The sequence below is a fragment of the Micromys minutus genome (assembly GCF_963924665.1).
Source record: "Micromys minutus genome assembly, chromosome: 2".
Taxonomy (NCBI): Eukaryota; Metazoa; Chordata; class Mammalia; order Rodentia; family Muridae; genus Micromys; species Micromys minutus.
Genome location: NC_137971.1, coordinates 85,329,643 through 85,350,645, shown reverse-complemented (window position 1 = coordinate 85,350,645; position 21,003 = coordinate 85,329,643). Strand labels below are relative to the sequence as shown.

Sequence of the window (21,003 nt, the reverse complement as noted above, 5' to 3'; positions counted from 1 at the left end):
CCTCACAGGGGCAGTAGAAGACTAAGTATGCAGCACCCCGGTCTTAGGGTCCAACCCTGAGGTGACTACAACCCAGTTACACAAGTCCAGTGCATTAGTTACTGTCTCACTTTTCTGTTGCTGTGAAAAAATACCATGACCATACATGCCAACGTTCAAGAGTTGATTCTGGTTTATGGTTGAAGTCCATATGGTGAGGAAGGAATGACAGCAGGTGGCCAGCAGGGAGCTGGCTGATGTAATTTCTGCTGCACATAGGAAGCAGTGGGTTAAGGCTATAAATGTCCAAGTCCAGCCCCCAGTGACATAATTCCTCCCCTAACCTCTCCAAGTAATACAATCCACCGAGAGACCAAGTTTGCAGATATATGTACAGGGGACATTTCCCATTCAAACCACCAGTAACTCTTGTTAATGAGACCAAAATAGCTAACAAGCCATTTATGGAGGGAAGGGTTAATTTTGGGATACACTTCAAGAGCATATATGCTCTGCCCATGATGATAGGGAAGGAATGGTGGCAGCAGGGTGAGGTCACTGGTCACACAGTCAGGAAGCAGAGAGAGACAAGTGTTGGAAACCTCATTCATGCTTTTAAGAAATCCCAATAAGGTTGGAGAGATGGCTCAGTGGTTAAGAGGGGCTGAATGTTCTTCAGAGGTCCTGAGTTCAATTCCCAGCAACTACATGGTGGCTCACAACCTTAACAATGGGATCTGATGCCTCCTCTGGTGTGCCTGAAGACAGTGACAGTGTACTCATATAATCAAATAAATCTTTAAAAAGAAATCCCCAAAATTAGACTTGGATGAAATTTTTTGTCGTCGAGGTTCTCTCTGGGGTGAACAGACATTTGTTCACATTTCCATTCCAGTAAAAGTCACACAGGAGTGCTTGGAGTGCTTAGCCAGTATAAAGTCCTGCCCGTGATAGGACGCGGTACAGAAAAAAGGGCTGGTAGCGTGGCACTCACTGCTCAAGCCAGATGATCTGAACTGAATCCTAAGAACCAGCCTTAAAGCCAGCTGTGGTGGCTCAGGTCTGCAATTCCAGCACTCCTACGATGAGATGCAAAGTGGACATAGGACAATCAGACTGAAACTCATTGCTGTGCTGTAGAACAAGAGAGCTCCTTCCTCATAAATACCAAACAAGAGAAAGGACTTCTGAAAAAGTCCCAATACCCTGCCCCCACCTTCCCTCCTCACACAACTTACCCACAAAATCTTAAAAAGGGCTCATCCTACAGGCACAAATCGTCTCTGGATATGATGGTTAACCTTTCTTGCCAAAACATGATTAAGTTTGTAATTACCACCTAAGTAAATCTATGGGTATTTCCAGAAAGTTTTAACTGGAGACCCACTTGATTGTGGTGGCATCATCCTTGAGCTGGGGTGTCTCAGACTGAACATAGAAGTGAGTAGTAACTTGAACCATAATGCACAATTTACAATTTCATTAAATGCACCATTGAAGAGCCTCCAAGTGTGGGGACTATGTAAAGTTCCTGGACAAGGTATATGACTTAAAAAAAAGTTTGTGGGCTGGAGAGATGGCTCAGCGGTTAAGAGCACTGACTGCTCTTCCAGAGGTCCTGAGTTCAAAATCCCAGCAACCACATGGTGGCTCACAACCATCTGTAACGGGATCTGACGCCCTCTTCTGGTGTGTCTGAAGACAGATAAAGTGTACTTACATATAATAAATAAATATTTAAAAAAAAAGTTTGTTTCCTCATCAGTTAAAGGACAGTATCTGGAAGATTAGATGGAAATGAATCACATCTACTCTGATCTGACATACTAAATGATCAGTGAGTGTTGGCTGTTGACTAGAATAACCAATTTCACAAGATGTTTTAGTATTATCACTGCTAAATAATTCTGACTGCCCATTCTACTTTGAATAGATTGGTTCTAGCAGTGATTCAACGACTCTTCAGTGTCAGGCTACCTTCATCTGCTCAACCACCCAAACCTTGTTTAACATCCAACAGCACCTCAGGGCCTGTGGTTTTTGTTTTCTTCTGCCTGAAGGAAGGTTCTTCCTATAGGTAGTGGCTTGATTCCCTGGCCTGTTTGAAGTGGCAGCACTTACAGCTTTCTCCCTTCTATCCTTGCGAGTGTTTTCATTTGCTACCCCCTAAGTGTTCTGGTTAACCAGAATCTATTCCAGAGGTTTCAGCTACCCTTAAGGTGTTGCTACTTCTGAGCCTTATAGTCATTCCGTTGGTGGGGCAAAATTCTCACTTAATCACTGCTTCAGTGTGTCCACCAGGTTGTTTTTTTTTTTTTTGTCTCCTGGTTTACCTTAACATTTGAGAGCTATAGCTGATTCACAACATCCACCAGGATACTCATTTTGGGGTTATGTGAAAGGACTCTTACCACACCATGAGCAGTCCAGTTATAGTGTGCCTTTCAAGGTACTCACTTTTCAATATGCATATAAGATTATATAGTAATTATTTAATATATAGTACATTATGTATTACCACCACACTGTGAAAGCCAAATAATGGGTTGGAGGCATTATGTAATGCTAAGATCAAGTGGTGTAACAAAAGAAGAAAAGCCCAGGTCACTCTCCAAGCATTTATTCATTACTAGTTTGTCTAGTGAATGGGGAATACACAGATCAGTTAATTAGTTGTTAGCCCTAACTTAGTTACCATGCAGTCAATCAAGCTTCAGACTCAGAGACAATCTTTATCCACAACAATTTGGATCCTGAACCTTATTTTGACTTGCTCTTAAATCTTTAATTATTGCAGCCCTTATGACTGGAGACACATCACACTACTCCTTGGAGCTCTGCTTTCACCAAGGGGTGAGTGCAGTGGACCACAGGCTGGGCTTACATGTAGGACGGATCTCCTCGGCTATCCACTTCAATCAGCTCTTCCCAGTCTCTCTACTGCAAATCTTGATGACAAAGAACCACCAAAGTCAACCATGGTTCTGCTCGGAGGCAGCAGGGTTTATCTGTTTCTATTCTTACAGTGGGCTCTGGTCACCAGTAGATGGTGACACCCCATAACAGATATTTGACAGGGGACACAGGACTTGACCACCCAGTCTGTTTCTGTGGTCTACTGTTCTCTGGACTTCATGCCAAAGAACATTTTTCTTTTGCATCAGTTTGACAGATATAAACTTGTCTCAGCAGAAAAAGGCTGTTCTTTGATGTTTACACCACACCTGAAGGTTAAAGGGTAAGGGGACCACTGACTATCCCAGGTGAAGTAAGTGAACATACAAGGGTAAGAACGACGAAAAGCAGTGAGAGGGAGTCAATTTTAGGATGACTTACAAGTCTGTTGGGTTTTAGAGCATGCAGCAGTTCTGCTTTTCAGTTTCTTGTTCTGGTTGTTTTGTTGTGAAGAATAAATGGAGATTAAGGGCTAAACAGGTACCTCAGTAAAGAGATTGGTGGATAAGGCAAGTTATTCCTTAGGTGCTTAGAAAGCAGAGCCAAAGAGTTGACACAGGTCTAATGGTAAAGGTCAGATTAAGTTGATAGTTCACATTAGAACTAGACTAATAGGGAACAGTCCTAAGGTGAAAAAAACTTAAGATTTGAATTAAGGAATGTTACTTTACAGGCTGAATCACTACTGATTAAGAATATGAAATTAAAATTTCCCAAGTTCTTAAAACTGAGATAAAGCCATACCTTAAAACAAACCGAACAATTCTCCATAACTTTGCAGATACTATTTGAAGTCATGTACAACTACATCAAGTATCACAATGTTTATTGATAGATACAAGTATATAAAATCAGGGCATGAACATGACTTGATAAATTAAGTAGACTTAATTTCAATACTATAATAAGAGGGACCAATTCAAATTCTCACCATTTGTTTCACACCCACAAAAACCACTTCAAGGGCATTAATGATCTCTCAAACTGATCAGTTTTGTGCAAGTAAACCATGTTTCTTTTAAAAAGACTTGTGCACTTGCCCAGGCTCAAGGATATTAAAATCTAGCACATAAAGCCCATTACTAGAGGTAGAAATACAGGCAATATACTATTACGGCAACAACCATCAATTACAGTTAAGAATTTTTCTGTAACAACCAAATGGATAATCAAATATTGCAACAACTCAAGTATTACTGAGCAAAGTGCATCTCTACAGTATTCAGTGTTGCTATTCAGTTTTCTAACTTAAAACAGCCTATGGTAACTGGCAGCAAAGAAGGTCCTTGCAATAGACTGCCTCTGCTTGAGAACTTAGGATGTAATTATTGCATGCTGCTAATATTCTATCTAAACATTAAGGATACTCCTAAAGTATTTGATGGTAGACTATGATTAAGACATCACACTACAAAAACCTTATGCAGAAGGAAACCTTACTGACGTGCTTCTGCTTTAAATATTGTGAAAAACGTTACAGCGGAATGAATTTTCGCAGTGGTTAGGTCAAATGCAGTTACATCATAGCAACAGTATGTTTTGCACAATTTAAGGCTTTGGCTGGTTCTTTAGTCAGCTTCTTCCTCTGATTCTTCTTCTTCAGCAGTTTCTAGCCAGGTTAGCCACTGATTCACCTGTAAATTACATTTGTTTTAGTAAGACTTAGTACAGCATAAAAAAATTAAGCTTTGGTTCAGGATATACACTGAAAGTGGATTCTAGGATCAGAACATTGGTCTTTATCTTCTGAATCTTTTTCATAGCCTTCTAAAAGACTGTACAAGTGTTTTACCAATATGACATACCTGTGTACCATGTATGCAGGGCCCACAGTAGCCAGAAAGGGGCTTTGGACCTTTGGAAACTGAGGGCTACAAGTACTCTGAATTGCTGAGATGTTTCCCCAGTTGCCTACCAGACAAGACCTCACAGTCCAGTCCAGGCTTTCCTTAAAATCATCCTGTAATTGAGGACAACTCTGAACCTACACACTGTCCTACTCCCAAAATGCTAGACTTCAAGGTCACGTACCACACCTACCACCCTTCAATTAATTAAACTAGTCTTACACTTCAGCTTGACAACTCTACAATGGCATTTCAGGAATACTGTAGTCATCAACTAGTCCAAAACAGCAACTCTTCTAAACCAAATAGATAGGAAGGACATGCCAAGATGCACACCAGAATTATCTTAAGAGTCTCAAAACTAGGAGTAGAGATTAATTCTTAAGAATGATCTTCACAAAGTAGCCTACAAACCTTAGAAACTATAAAACCAGGGGTTTCTCAAATTCAAAGCCTAAAAAGACTAGTGGAGAACTATCTGAATTGTGCTAAATACATAAGAACCTTTAGTACCAAACTGAGATCCTACTATTAAACTCAAATACCTTGATGTCAAGTTCCACTGTTAGGACTCTAATACCATTAATAACAGAAAAAAACAAAAACAAAATAGATCATAAAAATATTCTGTTTTCACCTAAAGTTTAATTAACCCTTTAACCATGTTAATAGCTTTACCACCTAAATTGTCACCTAATTTAACACCTTTATGTACATCCCACTATGATTTTGTTCCATCTCATTTTGCTGTCTGTTTACTTAACTGTAGCAGTGATGACCAGCATACTTTTGGACAGACTCAAGTTAGAAAAGGGGCCATTTAAAATACAAACAAACAAAAAAAAAAACATGAATCAAGCCAAGTGAACAGCAAAAAACTGTTAAAGCACTTACCTGGAACAAAGCCTTGCCTTTTCCTGGAAATTCTTGAGTTATGTCTTCCTTCCAAGCTAAGAAAGCTTCCTCTTCAATAATTTCCATGTCATAGAAATGAACAAAAAATCGAAGTAACATGCCTAAAAAAAAAACCCACAGCATATAATTCATTATTCAAAGTGCTATTCAGACTGCACCTCAATCCCTGAATCCTGAACAGTCACCTCACCTTTTGGGAAGCTGCTGTTGTAACAGTGCACCTGCAAAGCATACAGGGCACTGACCTGTAGATCCACATGATCATGAAGAAATTTCTGCATCACTGGCTTAAAAGAGAGCAGCAGCTGTTTTTCCTGCTCTAACTGTTCTTTGGAAGGAGCAGAGGAAGAATCTGTTTCATCGCTGGGTGGGCTAACTTCACTAGAAATGTACTGTAAGAAGCTGAACAGCAAGTTGTATTAGAAACCCCAAAGTTGTCTAGTTCAACACACTATTAGACTTCTAGAAAATGAACTACTCATTTTACCTGGTCATTAAGATGTTCACAAATCCTTTATCTACATGAAGTTTGGGAGAGATGTTATCTTTAATCCATTTATATATAGTTTGAGGGGATGGATCCAGCTTAATTTGCTTCAATAGTTCCTTCTCCAATTTAAGGAGTGGGAATAAGAAACTCAGTCCCTTTCCTTCCAAAATCTCCAACATTCGATCCTTATTCTGATCAATTTCTGCAAACACAAAGCGATTTCTCATTTTACCAGGTTGGCCTTATCTAGACAGAGCCTTACAAATGATTTCTTAGCAAACAAAAACCCATTCAAGGACCCAAATCTCCATTTAGTGTTAAGTAAGTTGGCTCTTACCTGGCAGCATTTTCTGCATATTGACCTTGCTTTGCTGAAAAAGTTCGGTTAACCATTCTCGATCTTGTAATTTAGCTAATTGTTGAAGACAAAGTAAGAAGAGAGGGAAGTGGGTGCCACTCTCCAGTGGTTGAGCTAGTTCTGAAATGCTCACCAACTCTGAAATTATAGCACGAGCTGCAAACTGTGCCAAGTAAGATTTCACCAAGGGGATGTCAACCTCCAGTTTGGGGCACTGCTCCAATACATTCAGGAAAGCCTTGTAAAGAATAGCCAAAACAGCTTTATTAATTTCCAGTAATCTTAACTGAAAAAAGTTACCTTCCCACACTATCAACTGAATGTTCTACCTGCATAAAGTTGTCACTTGTGGCTATCCCTTCCTGTTTGAGTAAACTGATCAAAGAGCTTGCTTTTTCTTTATCTTCATCACTTCTATCAAGTGACAGGATGATTACTTTGCTTAACATCTCAGGAAGAAAGTGTTTTGGAGCTCTCATTTCTCTCACACCACTGACAGCGTCGTTGGCATTTCCACTGTTCAGATATTCAGTCACAACGGCTTCCTAAGAATACAATTTCCATTAGCATTCCCTACCCTCAATGTTTTCCAACAACAGAGATGATTCATTTACAAATCATCATAAATAACTTTCTAAAACTTACAGTCAGTTTTAGTAGTTCTTCCTTTGATGGTGGTGGTTTTTTGCTAGTCTTGGCAGGCTTTTCCTGGATGAGTGGTGGATTAGTTTTGAGACCAAGTTGAGGTGTCTAAAAACAAGAAACATAACACATTTAATCAAAATGGAACAAACCAGAAAGAACAGCACTACCATGAAGCAAAGTGAAGGAAACACACCTTCCAGGACACTGAGAAGCACACTATACTTTGGGGCCCATACCTGTCCCAGAGGTGGCGTTTGAGTGCGAGGTGGCTGTGCACTGGGAGGAATCATAGTTATCTGGGGCTGAAGCTTTGGCACCTGATTTTTATTCATTAGAAACGACTGAGCAGGTCTCAAACTAATCTATAATTGAAAACAAATCAACACACAGCCAAGTTAATAGAGCTAATGAACGTGACTATTAACACTTTCAATACCCCACAACTAACTATACAAATCTATTATAGCAGAGATATAATTCTCCAAAAACTAAGTTATTTCATGCCACATAAATTTAACTTATTGAAAAAAATACCTGATTTAAAAAGTGAGATACTAAAAAAAAAAAAAAAAAAAAAAAAAAAAAAAATATCACAAACCTTGTTTGTTCCGTTAAAACTCTCCCAATATCAGCAATGCAGATAAACCCTTTACTCTACTTATTATCTTTACCATTTTCTCATAACTATATAAATGACTTAGAAACTTGCCCTCATATCTCATAATCTTCGCTCATAGGACGCTGGACATCCAGAGAAAGAGGGAGGGAGGGAGGGAGGGAGAGAGAGGGAGAAACAAGGAGGGGGAAGTAGAAGTTAAAGACAAAAAGAGTAGAGAATAAAAGGAAAAGAATTCCAGCTTTAAGTCCTCTTTCGCGTCTTTTTATAATCATCGGGCAAGAGATCTCTGCACTGACAAACTACTGCATAGAAGTAATGTAGGCAAATGTACCTCATCTGCATTAAGCTGTCCTTTCTTAGAAAACCGAGGTGGCATATCCTTCGACTGTCCTTGCAGCTGGGATAAGAGTCCCTGACTCTGGTTATGGTAGAGCTGGCTTAGCCCCTATTTCAGAAAGGGAGAGAAAGTCTAGATAAAAATTATGGCAATCAAGTACCAAAGGGATGAGCCAAGCCATTGCTTTGCCCAGAAAAGGTGAAACAGGGAAGAATATCTAACCTATCTGTTGAATAAAGTGATGTGATTTAACTAATCTTAATGATAAGCATCTTACTCAATTTGAAACAACTGTTTGATGGACATATACTAAGAGAAAAAAAAAAGCATCAAAACTCAGCTTTATTTAAACACAGCAAAGGCAAAAGACCTAAAGCTAGTCTTAACACTACCAATGCCTTACCTGGCTTTTCATAAACTTGCCCCCCATCTCTCCAAACTGCGATTGCGTGGGAGGCATGATGTGTCCCCCATGGCCATTGAAGAGCTGATTTGAACGATGACGTCCCATTGTGGGTGAAAATCTATCCTGGATAACTCCTGGACCAGTACCAATTCCACTCCCTTAAAATACAGACAATTCTTAGAAATTCATTTAAACATTAACCTTTAGTTTAACCAAAAAAAAAAAAAAAAAAAAAAAAAAAAAAAAAAAACCACTGCTTGTGTTTAAGATTACCTGGCATTTGTCCAAACATATCAGCAAGTCCCCCAAGTGGGTCCCTATCCATTTTCATCCTTGGCGGCATGAACGGTCCCTCCAGGAAGAAGTCATTCCTCCCTTGAGCCATAGGAGCAGGAATAAACACTCCTAGATCCTTTGCGAAGAAAGTCGTTAAATATACTACCATTCTCCCAGTACAAAAGACAATACAAAACAATACCAATTCTAAGAGTTAACAAGAAATCAAAAATCTTACTTTTACTGCATCTTGACGGATTTGATTGATCGTCTTTGGTCCATTGTCAAGAAAAGCCTTGCGAGGAACCCAATGGTGCTCTCGCAACTCTACGGTATCCTGTAAATTTTAAAATATTTTTATTTTACTATTCCAAATGAAAACTCCAAACTTTCTAACGTTAAAAACCATCTTACCTGCAGTAGGAAACGAATCCTGGCTGGCAATTCCTTACTTAACATTAAGGAACACATTCTGGCAAAGTACTGATCCATTAAGGACTGATAAAGAGATAAAAATACACAATTAGATATAAGTTAAATGTGTACTACTTAAGATGTTATGAACTGTGATCAGAACAAATACTCCCACGTCACAAGAGGCAACTGTTTACATAGTTCTCAACGATAACATACCTTGGCTCGTTCATGGTCTAATCGAGGTCCCACTGTCCTCATTATCTGACAGAGGCACTCCAAATCCTCTCCCATATCTTTGAGTTGGACTCTCTTCTTCTTTTCCAAAAGCTACAAAGAACACGTTAGTTACAATTTACAAAGAAGTAAGTTACTCTTGCTTATGTACTTTTTCCTCCTTAGATTTGGACTGACTCGTTTCTAATTCCTAAAGCATATTAAGACAATGCTTTCTTACTGGTCTGCATTGAAGAAACCCTTTAAGAATTTTAACACAGGCAATCTGTTCTATTTCTACTTTATAAAAACACACTACAAAATTCTCAAGGTCATCTCTAGTAATCAAAATGTAAGTAACTGCCTACTTTTCTCCAAGGAAGAATGGTCTCTCATTGACTTCCTCATCCCTAAGCCACTAACTACACCTCGAGTCATACTTACTGTTTTGATGCACTTATGAAGGATAGATTCATGAATAAGATCAAGCTTGCCAAGTTCTCCAATGAATTTGATGTTCCCCAACATCTTGATCTTAGCAATGGCTCTTTGTTCCTCCTCCTCAGGGAGGAGGGGATTTTCACGCTTATCATAGACTGAGGGAGGCAAACAAAATAAAGAAACTTAGAACCACTCTTGTAAGTGTTCTGACCTCTACACTTAGGCCACGGAATGCAAACACACACACACACACACACACACACACACGTAATACAAAAACCCAGCAGTAGTTAATAACAAACTTAAATTCTTACCATCAACATTTCTGGTTCGGTTTTCAAATTCATCTTGCAATTTGGAAATCAAGAGGCGTCTGAATGTCTATTTGAAAACAAAGTTATTATAGGTTTTGTAGGAAAAAAAAAATCTTTCAAATTAATTTCAAAACAAAGGAAACAAAAACTGCCACTCACTGTGCTTTGCTTCTGTCCTGGTTGACCCTCTGCTGCTGGGCCATCAAAGTTTGGTGCATCTTCTGCCAATCGCAGACATAGCTGAGCATACAGCGAGCTATACTTTGGCTCTTCTAGGGCTTTGTCCACAATCTATGTAAATCATTAAAAACAAATCACCATGAACTGGAAGCTGAAATAGCGCCCCTTTAAGTGGTCTTACTCTTTCTTACATTTCAAAACAAATTACAATCTCAATTTGGACACCCCAGGAAAAAAACCCGTTTTTAACATTTACTACGTCTGGTACAATCTACTAGATCTCATGTTATATACCTCCTTCCCAGTTAATAATCAACTATAAATCATAAACCAGAGATGCTAGAATTGGGATCCAACTGTGGTAGTCATGTAGAAGATGCCAGAATTTGACACCAATTGTCATAAAATTTCCAAAACCACTTTTACAAAAGGAAAACAACTACTTCTGGACAGCATAATCAACTAAAACAAGTGGTTCACCCCTTGAATACTGATGCCATTAAAGGTGTTTTTTATTAGCATCATTACTCAATTATATCTACCACGTATGTTATATCTATATATCTCATATCAGATAGATATATATCATATACTTATCTATATCTAGGAACTATCTCATTATTTAATACAATTCAGTTAAACGTGGGTCTGTTAAATTTTTCCCTCTCTTTTAATCTTACATTTTAAACTTACCAGCAGTATGACCCCTTTAAGGATGAGTTTAGACTCTACACCCACATTGAGGAGCTCAAGGCATAGCTTGTCAAACTTTTCAGGAGTAAGCTTATTTAGTATGCTGGGGAAAAACAAAATGTGATTTAACAAAGAGCCTTTTTTTTTTTGAGCCTAAAAAAATTATTTAAATTGTGACTTTCCTTTTACTAGATCCTGAAACAAGAAAATGCCTCCCCCAACTTTAGAGAATCCCAGTGTATTTTTAAATTATACTCTTTTCTGACTCTCCACCCCCCCCCCAATGTTCTGTAAGAAAAAGTAACTAAAAATATGTATTATTCCTGAGCATAAGATCATGCCTTGGAGCATGGCTGATATATATCAACTGACACTCCATGCCAGAAAAAAAAAAAAATCCCACCAGCAGCATCATGTATTTGTCAGCAGCTTCTTGGCTTGGAGTAGGGCTTTTGTCTGGTTTGAGTTTATGCAAATCGTGTGCCTATTATACAACTGTTCATTTTTCATCCAGAAATGTTGGAATCACTCCTCAGTTACGACATCTGAATGGTATATCTGAGTTTTCCTGCTGTTTCACAAGAAACCTTAAAAATTCAAGAGCACTAGGTCTTCATTATATGGAACTGACCATAAGTTAAGATTGTTAAATTACCCAACACTGAGTTACACACTAGATCAACATGGAAATGTCAGCATAAGCTTATGGGTTGTAAACAAATAACCTTTGGTGTCACATACCAAAAGGCTAAGATTCTTTAAAATATCGTTGCCTAGTGAACCCTGCCAAATCCTGCCTGATGAATTTTTAGTATACATACTAGAATAGAACGCACCTCTACTTCCCTCAGAACAAACCTTGGCACTCACCCTCTTACTTTCCTGAAGATTGCATCATGTCGTTCTTTTTCATTTGCGGAGTTGTTTGCTGCGGAGTTGTCATCTCGTCTAGTGCTTCGTGCAGGAATCCATTTCTGAGCGTTTTGCCCTGGGGTTTTCCCCAGGAACTCGCTAGTTAACAAAAGATCAATAAAGTGGCTTACAATTAAGAAAAACTTAACACAGCATCCACTCACAACAAATGCCATATCACACTACAACTGCTAACAGACTGGAAAGAGCCACCAAACCAAAACCTTAGGCTTTACTTTTTCCCCACAACAAAACACTTCTGGGAGGCCCATTCCCAATTTATGCACTAGTAGGTTTGGGGTAGAACCTGAGAATTTTCAATTCTGAATATATATGTATGTATGTTTGTTCCCAGGCAATGCCAAAACTGCTGGCCCAGGCACCAAACCTTGAGACTTAATACTAAAATGCTTAACAAGCAAATTCCACAGACTACTTCACAAATACCCTATAGCAGGGAGAGTAATTTTGGAATACCAGCAAACATAAACCAAGACAATGAAAAAAAGTTTGAAATTATGACTCTATATCAAGGTTACTGATGACTTCCCAAGAATTATCCTGTTAGGCATGGAGAAGTCTTTAATTAAATTGACAGTTTTCAAAAGTTAACTGTCTTTACAAGTTTTACCATACCTGTTGCCAGCAGTCTTGGGATAGTGCTGAGGTGCACCCCTACTTCCTCCTCCGCCCGAAGAAGCACTATTCAAAAGAAAATTTTTACTATACCAATTATGCCTCTATTGAAAGGGAACCTATTTATACTTTAGAAATTGCACAACAAAGTGAACTTTGGCCTAAAAGAAAGTGAACCAGAGGCTAGAGATGGCTCAGATGTTGAAAGCAGTTCAGTTCCTAACATCCACATGGCAGCTCACAACTTTAACTCCAGTCCCAAGGGATATGATGCCCTCTTCTGACACCGATGTGCAGATACCTAACCATCGAGCAAAATCCCTCCTGCCCCCAGGTAATTCACTTACTCTTAAAAAAAAAAAAAAAACAATTCTAGAACCACAGCACATTAGCTGGGATTTGGTAATGGCTTTTATGACTGGTATTTTAATAAAATACCTCCTCCCATGCATCTACCCACACCCCAAACCATACCTGAAACGAGAAGCACCCCCTTCTGCAATCGCACTCTCCACTTTGGCGGCTTGACAACGAAGAATCTTCAAAAGAATAATATTAATGGATGGGGTGGGGAGGGGAGGGGATGGTAGAAAAGAAAAGCCTGGAAAGAGAAAAAGCACCAAAATTAGGTACTGCCATACAGAGCTATAAACTTCCAGTCATAATTTATTTCAGTTCTCAGCACTGCAGCTGATTAAACTTTCACTGCATTGCAGCCCTCAGAAGACTAAAAATAGAACGAAGTCAAAAACCACAAATACACAGCAAAATCTTGTTTAACCACGTGGATTCCCTTAGTATTCAAGGATGCAAACAAACAAACAAACAACAACAAAAAAACCCCCCAAAACAAAAATCCCAGTTTTTGTAGAAAAAAGAAGTCTGGATACTGCCTAGGAAGCAACCATATTATGTACGGGGCCTTTAAAATTTAACAGAAACGCTACCAACACTGGCGGTGGTGCTATAGGGAAATGTCTGCTGTACTAATACGGGTGGCCGGGGTGGTGACAGGCCGGCCAGATCCTCATTACCCGGTGTTGGGCAGCTTTCTCCTCCGCTCGTCCTTATAACCCCTTTTTACACAGGGCGCGTGTGGAAAGCCGCCGGAAGACCGGGGCCACAACATGGCAGCAGGCACCTCCGCCCCACTCCGCGCGAACAAAAGATCAGCGAGTTCCTCCCCCAGGCCTAGTCTGGCTCAGCTTCCGACCGGCGACTAGCGAGGGCCCAGGACTGGGCGGGAGGCGCCCCCTCCGGGCTGGCCCTTTGTTCTCCCGCAGGAAGGAGGCCTCCTGCCCACCCGCCTCCTCCACCATAAATCCCCCGGCTGACAAGGCTTCGGCTGCCATGGCCCACAAAGGGACATAAAAACTCCCTCTCCGCTTCGCCCGAGTGGGGCATCTCGCAATAGGGCCCACACACCTCCTCCCCGCCGGGAGGCCGGGCTCCGGACTCGTCCGCCTCGCTGGTCCCGCGCCAACGGCCGGGCCCTGTCGCGGGCCGCGTCCCTCCCGCCGAGGCGCGAGGCCTGCCACGCTCGCACGCTGTTCCCGGATCACACGTCAGTAACCCGGCTGCGCTCGCCACTCTACCACACGCCAGCCTAGCTCTTTGGTCGGCACGGGAAGGAGAGCAAAGGCCATAGATTTCTAAGTAGCCCAGAGGCAGAGGAAAGGCCGCCCCGCCCGGTTCCGCCTGCGGCCGCCATTTTGTTCCACTCGACAAGAAGCGGCCAGGGGCGGCGGCCATCTTAGAGGGCTCCGCTCCGCCGCGGCGGCGACTCCACTCACCTTCACCGAGAACTCAGCAGCTGCCACCGCAGCTGCCTCCTCTGGATCCGGTCGTCGGGGACAGGGAGGGAGGGGGAAGGGGAACGGAAAACAAAAAAGGGGGAGGGAAGGGGGAGGAAGGAGACGGGGCCGGCTTGAAACTCTCAGCTCAGAGGAGTAGCTGCTGCAGCCACCACCTGGTACCCGCCGCCACCTCCATAGAGCTCCGGCTCGCTGCTGGCGCTGAGGCGTGTCTGAAGCCGAACTTATCACTCTGCGGCGGCCGACCCACCAGAGTCTCCCCGAGTGGCTCCTTCGCTATCCAATCAGCAGCCGGGCTTCCGTCCGCTACCAATCCGCGCAGGGCGGCGGGGAGGAGCCAGCAAGCAAGCTCGGTTGCAGCGCAGCCTCGCCGCAGTGCGCAAAGCCATATTCGCGAAGGCTCTGGGGCCAAGCCAGTGGCGTAAGGGCGGCGGGCTAGTGCGCTGCGGGACTCTTGCGTAGCGCCGGGAGCTCTGCGTGTGCGTCGGCCGGCCGCCTGGTCTTCCCTGGGCCGGCGCTTTGTTCCGGAGTCCGAGCCTCATTCTTGTCTAGAAGAGCCTCTTCCTCGTCTCTCCTCCCTGGCCCGCCCGGGCCTGGCGCCGAGAGCTCGGCATGACCTCGCGGCCTGTCTGGCGTCTGGGAGCTTTGCTGAAGAGGGACATGTGCCCATCGATAGGAGAGCGTTCTGTTTGTTGGTCCTCCATCTGCAGAGTAACGAGAAAAGGATCAAAGGAAGGGCTTTGCCAGGCTAGAAGCATCTTTTCTTCAGAATGCTCGGCCTACTGTCACCGAGCTTGACCCAGAATATGCTAGACTGGTTTGAGAAGTGTTTGTATAGCGCGGGCACTTGGAAGATTTAAAACTGCAAACTCATTTTTTAAAAAGTTTTTCCTTCATTTTTAACAAACCTTAAAGATGGGCAGCGCAGTGTTTTCATTTCACTTAAGGGCTATATAGGAAAATTAAGCATTTCAAACTATACTTACAGGTGGTATTTTTAAAGATGGGTTATGTATGTATGCCACTGTTTGTGATATTTTAGCTTTCCAAATTAAGGTATGTAAACGAGAAATGCCCCATCTCTGTTAAGCATGCTTTTTTTTTTTTTTTTTTTTTTTAATAAATAAAAAGGGTGACTTAACTAAAGCACGTGTGTTTTTAACAGTCATGGTTTGGAATTCATTCCCAAGAGCTGGGCATTCAAAGACCCAAACGTAATTTGACATGTCTTGGTGTTGAAAGACTTAGTCCTTAAATAGAATTTTCAGCAGAGAATTGTACTTTCCTTAAGTCTCATAAGTGTGGCTTTAAAGGTTTTATAATTTTTGCATCCTTAGATCTTTGCCTTAGAATTAATACTATTAAATAGGCTTTCACTTAAACTAAAAGCAGTAAAAAAAAAAAAAAAAAAAAAAAAAAAAAAAAAAAAAAAAGCATTTTTATTTGGGGGTTATTTACATGAAAAAATTTCTTTTTGGGAAAGGGGCAATTTTTGAAATACAAGAGATTTTGCTTGTATAACTTCTATAAGGCTTCAAACTTGTAAAATATATGTGATATTTTAGTTTTTCACAAGTGATTTACATTCCTTATGATACACTAAAGACATCTGTGTGGTAGAAGCACAGAGGTCTAAAATGCCATACTCACTGTACTAGTTGTATGTGTCAAAGAATAGTCACTTGGTTCTAAAGCATGGATGCCCTAAAGGAATGAAAGTATAAACATACCTTAATGTATTTATATTATACATACATATAATAAATATAAATAAAACATAAAAACTAAAATATAAAGTCCTAAAATAAGAAACTTGAATTTAATTAAAAAAATTTTTTTAAAGGGACAGCAAGGTGTCCTGCTGAAAAAGACACTTGCTGCCAAGCCTTGTGACTGAGCTCAATCTCCAGGTCCCACATGGAATAAAAAGAGAAGGCACACACGCGCACACACACACACACATCTTAAAGAGGTCTTTTCAAGTAATTGCAAAACTCTTATGAGTTTTATATGCAGGTAGGTGAGGTGCTGAGCTGTCAGAGTAAACCAAGGTAGAAGAAAGAAACATTTAAAAAAGTCAACTTTTCAGTCATAGAAATAAGGATTCTTAAGTTTAAAGTTTCCATCATATTTTAGATGTATAAAATTTCAAATAATTGGATTAGAAATGTAGCCAAACAACTTCATATGCTTATTTTATTCAATGCTAACAAGTCTGGAAAACAGCCAAGAGTCTTGACTTAACACATTTTGACATTGTTTTAATTCTGGCAGCATTACTTTTGTTTTTTGAGCCTCTCACCATGGAGTTCAGAATGGCCTCAACCTTAGTATCTTCCTGCCTCAGCTTTTTAAGTGTTATCTATACTTGTGATTCCTGCACCACCCACCTCACTGGTTACTGTTCCAAGCACACGCTGCTGTCATTTTTGCTTAAGGATTCCCTAATTGTGTAGCTGAAGACCAGAGCTCTCACTTTTGAATTTCTAACATCTTGATCAGAGAAGCAAACTTGTAGCCTTATTTGATTTGAGCCACATGTCAGTTTTAAGCAACTTGACACTGAAATATTAAGAGATTATATACAAGGAAAAGATTCCCATTTTTTAAAAAAATCTTAAAATATGGCCTTGAAACCTACACAGGGCAAGTGTAGCTGGTGGATGTTTTCCCTTGAGCGGTATAGCACTTGCCTACCTTTCCTGAGGTCCATGGTTGATTCCTAGCCACAGAGAAAGTGATGGATTGGGGAGAAAGAATTTATCTGCAGGTAATCTGACTTGATACCTTTTTGTGATGTTCTCTAGCTTTTACAGCCAGTTTGTTGTTTTAAATTCTTCAACAGATTCAGTTCATCAGTACTTGATCTGGGGAGTAATTTGTTCTCTTCTGGTAAATGGAATGACATTTATAGAATTGTAATGATGGAATAAGATAATATATGGAAGGGACATAGCATAGTCACTGATATATAATGAGTCTGAATTGTCCCTTTCAGGCATGGTATTTGAGCATTTGTTCTCTGGTTAGTGGTACTTTCTGAAGGTTGTAGAGCCTTTTGGAGGCTGACCATAGCTAGTGAAATTGTAACTGAGGCAGGCCTTTGTTAGTTACACTTACTCCTGTCTATCTCTTTTCTGCTTCCGGATCTTGTAGCTTCATCTTACACCCTCATTACCTTGAACAAGGCCATTCCTGCTACTGTGCCCTCCTGGCCCTAATGGACTGAAACCTCTGAAATTGTGAGCCAGAATATTCCTTCCCTTTAGTTGTTACTGTTATTTTTGTCACAATAAGAAAATCAACACAGAGATGCTCATGAGCCTATTGTGGGGCTGCTTATGACTTAAAAGTGACATGTCATCCACAGGCTCTTGCATTTGAACACTTGGTCCCAGCTACTGATCCTAGACCAGGTAATTCTGAACATTTGGTTTTGGAACCCAGACATTAGTAGTATTTAAGGTTCTTATTTTATTTCCAGGTGCAATTAAGTTTTACAACTACTACCATAGAGAAGAACATTACAAAAATTGTATTTGCAGACCATAGGAAAGGAAACTAGAAAATGGAAATTGTCTTTTTCAAAGCAGGGTAATGGACATTTGAACCCAGGGATCTCAGCTTTTAATTTTAAGTTCTTTATAATCTGCTAAGCCCACCTTTCTGTTGGCCTTATTTTTCACTACTCCCTTCTCTCAGGGAGCCAGCTTGACAGGTATTGCCGCCCTTACAAATCAACTGAGATGGCCCAGAGAGTAACAAGTAATGGCGCTTGTGTTTGTGCTCGAGTTTGGTCCCAAGGACCAATGCCTGTAAGTTGTGCTCTGACCTGAGCAGGTGTGCTGTGGCAGACACTCGTGACCCATCTACCCCACACATACAAAAGAAATACAAAAGTAATCTCAAGAAAACATTCACACCTAATACTCTACTGCATGCATTTATTTCCTCTGCCACCTCCTTTCTGAAGTAACAGATATTAACTATCAAACCCGTATTGTCCTATTGCTATGAAGAGATACCATGACCAAGGCAATTCTTATAAAAGAAAGCATGTTGTGGGCTTGCTTACAGTTCCATCCATCAAAGCAGAGAGCACGGCAGCAGGCAGGCATGGTTTTGGAGTAGCTGAGAGCTACATCCTAATCTATAAGTGAAAGAGAGTCTGGGATTGGCATAGGTTTTCCAAACCTCAAAGCCCACTCACAGTGAAATACTTCCTCTAACAAGGCCACACCCTCTAATCCTTTCAAGCAGTTCAACTCCCTAGTGGCTAATCATTTAAATCTATGAGTCTTTGAGGTCAATTCCTGTTCAAACCACCACATTCCACTCCCTGGTCCCCATAATCTTGTAGCTCTATCATAATGCAAAAAGACATTAATTTCAATTTCAAAAGTCCCCATAGTTTATCATGTTTAAAAGTTCAACAAATTTCAAAGTCTCTTCTGAGACTCAAGTCAGTCTCTTCTCTGTAATCCCTGTAAACCAAAATCAAAAGCAGATTACATACTTCCAACACTTAGTGACACAGAATATACATTACCATTCCAAAAGGGAGATAAGGGCATAGGGAGAAAATGACCCGAACAAAGCAAAGCCAAAAACCAGTAGGACAAACTCCAAATCTCTACGTCTGATGTCAAACACACTTCAGATCTCCAAGTCTTTTCAGCTTTGTTGATGACTACAACATACTTCTCTCTCTTTGACTAGTTCCACACCCAGTCTGCAACTTTTCTTGACAGGTATCCCATAACTCCGGTATCTCTAACATATTGGGGTCTCCAAGAAAATCAAGGTTTCACTTTCAGTTTCTTAGAGAGTGGCCTTCCTGGATCTCAATGCAGGTATTCCCGACACAAGTCTGATCATGGTTGCTTCTGTCAGAGGTGGAGGGAGATTCCATAATCTCTTCCTTGTATTCCCTGGCACTAATATCAAAATCACATAGTCAAGACTGCCAAGTTCTGCAGTTAAGTGGGGCTGGAACTTAGCCCCCTCCAATTACATTTACAACACCTTTCTGTTGCTGATAGTTCCTTTTTGCTACTTAAGTTTCCTTTTAATTCGTTTTCACATGTTAGAAGCTTAGCAGGTTGGGGTCTTGCCTTCAACTCACTACTCCATTTATCCCATTTAGCATCAGGCATTAAAAAAAAAAAACTTTTTATTGCTTTGAGCACTGCACTAAGCTCCAGTATACTTCCTGGTACTCCTTCTCTCTTCACACTATACATTTTGTACTTCTCTTTTCCATCTTGCTCCTTTTCATTATAGATATTCACAGGAGTGACTAATAATAATCACACGACAGATACAGCCTAACACTATGCTATATTGAAATCTCTTCCTGCCAATGCCAGCCATTAGTACAAAACTTTTCATTTTAGCCTCAAGCAAAAAGCAGGCACATTCTTTGCCATAATATCACATGAATAGTCTCTAAGACAGTTATTAATATTCTTCCCCTCTGAATTAAGTTATCATCATGACAGAGAACATGGTGGCAGGCAGACCTACACCCTGATCTGTCAGCAGAAAATGTATGGGCTTGACATGGCTTTGAAAACCTTGAAGCCCACCCCTAGTGACACACTTCCTCTAACAAGACCATAACTCCTAATCCTTTTAATCCTTTCAAATAGTGTCATTCCCAGTGACTAAACATTTAAATCTATGAGCCTATACAGGCCATTCTTATTCAAACTATCACATTACTTTTCCTCTAACAGAGTAACTTCTGAGTTCCTTTCCTTAGCTTGGCATTAAAGGACTGTTGCTGGTTTCAGACTATTCCCCTATTCCTATAATGAGCCTAATCTTGTTCTATGGCACTCATGCTTTGTTCCAGTACACATGTTCTATATTAGTGGTTCTCAACTCTCCTAATGCTGTGACCCTTTGAAGCAGTTCCTTATGTTATGGTGACCCCCCAACCATAAAATTATTTTTGTTGCTACTTCATAACTACAATTTTGCTACTGTTATAAATCATAATGTAAATATCTGATTTCTAATTTCTAATGATCATAGGGTGACCCCTGTGAAAGGGCTGTTCAATGCATACCTCCCAAGTTGCAACCCAGATTGAGAACCACTGTTCTATGATTAAAATTCAATAGTTTTTGTCCATTTTAGGAAAGAAGTTAATGAATTAATATAATAATGATTACGCAAGGAGTTTAGGTATAATTATTTTCAAGGGGTTCACAGTACACACAGAAAATATCTATGCCAATCTAACACTTGGTTAGATGGAGGCTGGCAGATTTCTGTGAGTTTGAGGCCAGCCTGGTCTACATAGAAAGCTCCAGGACAGCTAGAGCTACATAGTGAAACCTTGTTCCAAAAATACAACAAACAAAACAAAACAAAACAAGAAAAAGAAAAAAAAAGAAAAGAAAGGATGAAATGAAGGGGAAAATATGGCAGTTATAAATTAAAGGCAGGGAAGGTTTGTACCAATGCTAAATTGGACAACCAAGAAGAAAATTCTGTAAGATTTTATAAAAGGAATATTAGGAGATTAATCTGTGGACCTCTATCTATT

General features: G+C 40.5%; 1 protein-coding gene across 1 annotated transcript; it reads right to left on the bottom strand.

Annotated features, from left to right (window-relative positions):
• Positions 1-2,583: 2,583 nt before the first annotated feature.
• Positions 2,584-14,989, bottom strand: EIF4G2 (eukaryotic translation initiation factor 4 gamma 2; the record flags this gene model as incomplete). Its single annotated transcript, XM_080913020.1, has 23 exons — positions 2,584-4,568; positions 5,676-5,797; positions 5,887-6,098; positions 6,184-6,388; positions 6,524-6,782; positions 6,874-7,089; positions 7,190-7,294; positions 7,426-7,551; positions 8,140-8,253; positions 8,549-8,709; positions 8,825-8,963; positions 9,066-9,164; positions 9,242-9,325; positions 9,461-9,571; positions 9,902-10,053; positions 10,213-10,279; positions 10,372-10,503; positions 11,086-11,188; positions 11,956-12,096; positions 12,634-12,699; positions 13,108-13,234; positions 14,427-14,438; positions 14,758-14,989. The coding sequence occupies 23 exons, from the start codon at positions 14,987-14,989 to the stop codon at positions 4,503-4,505; spliced, it is 3,051 nt and encodes a 1,016-aa protein (XP_080769146.1). The 3' UTR covers positions 2,584-4,502.
• Between the last annotated feature and the right edge of the window lie 6,014 nt (positions 14,990-21,003).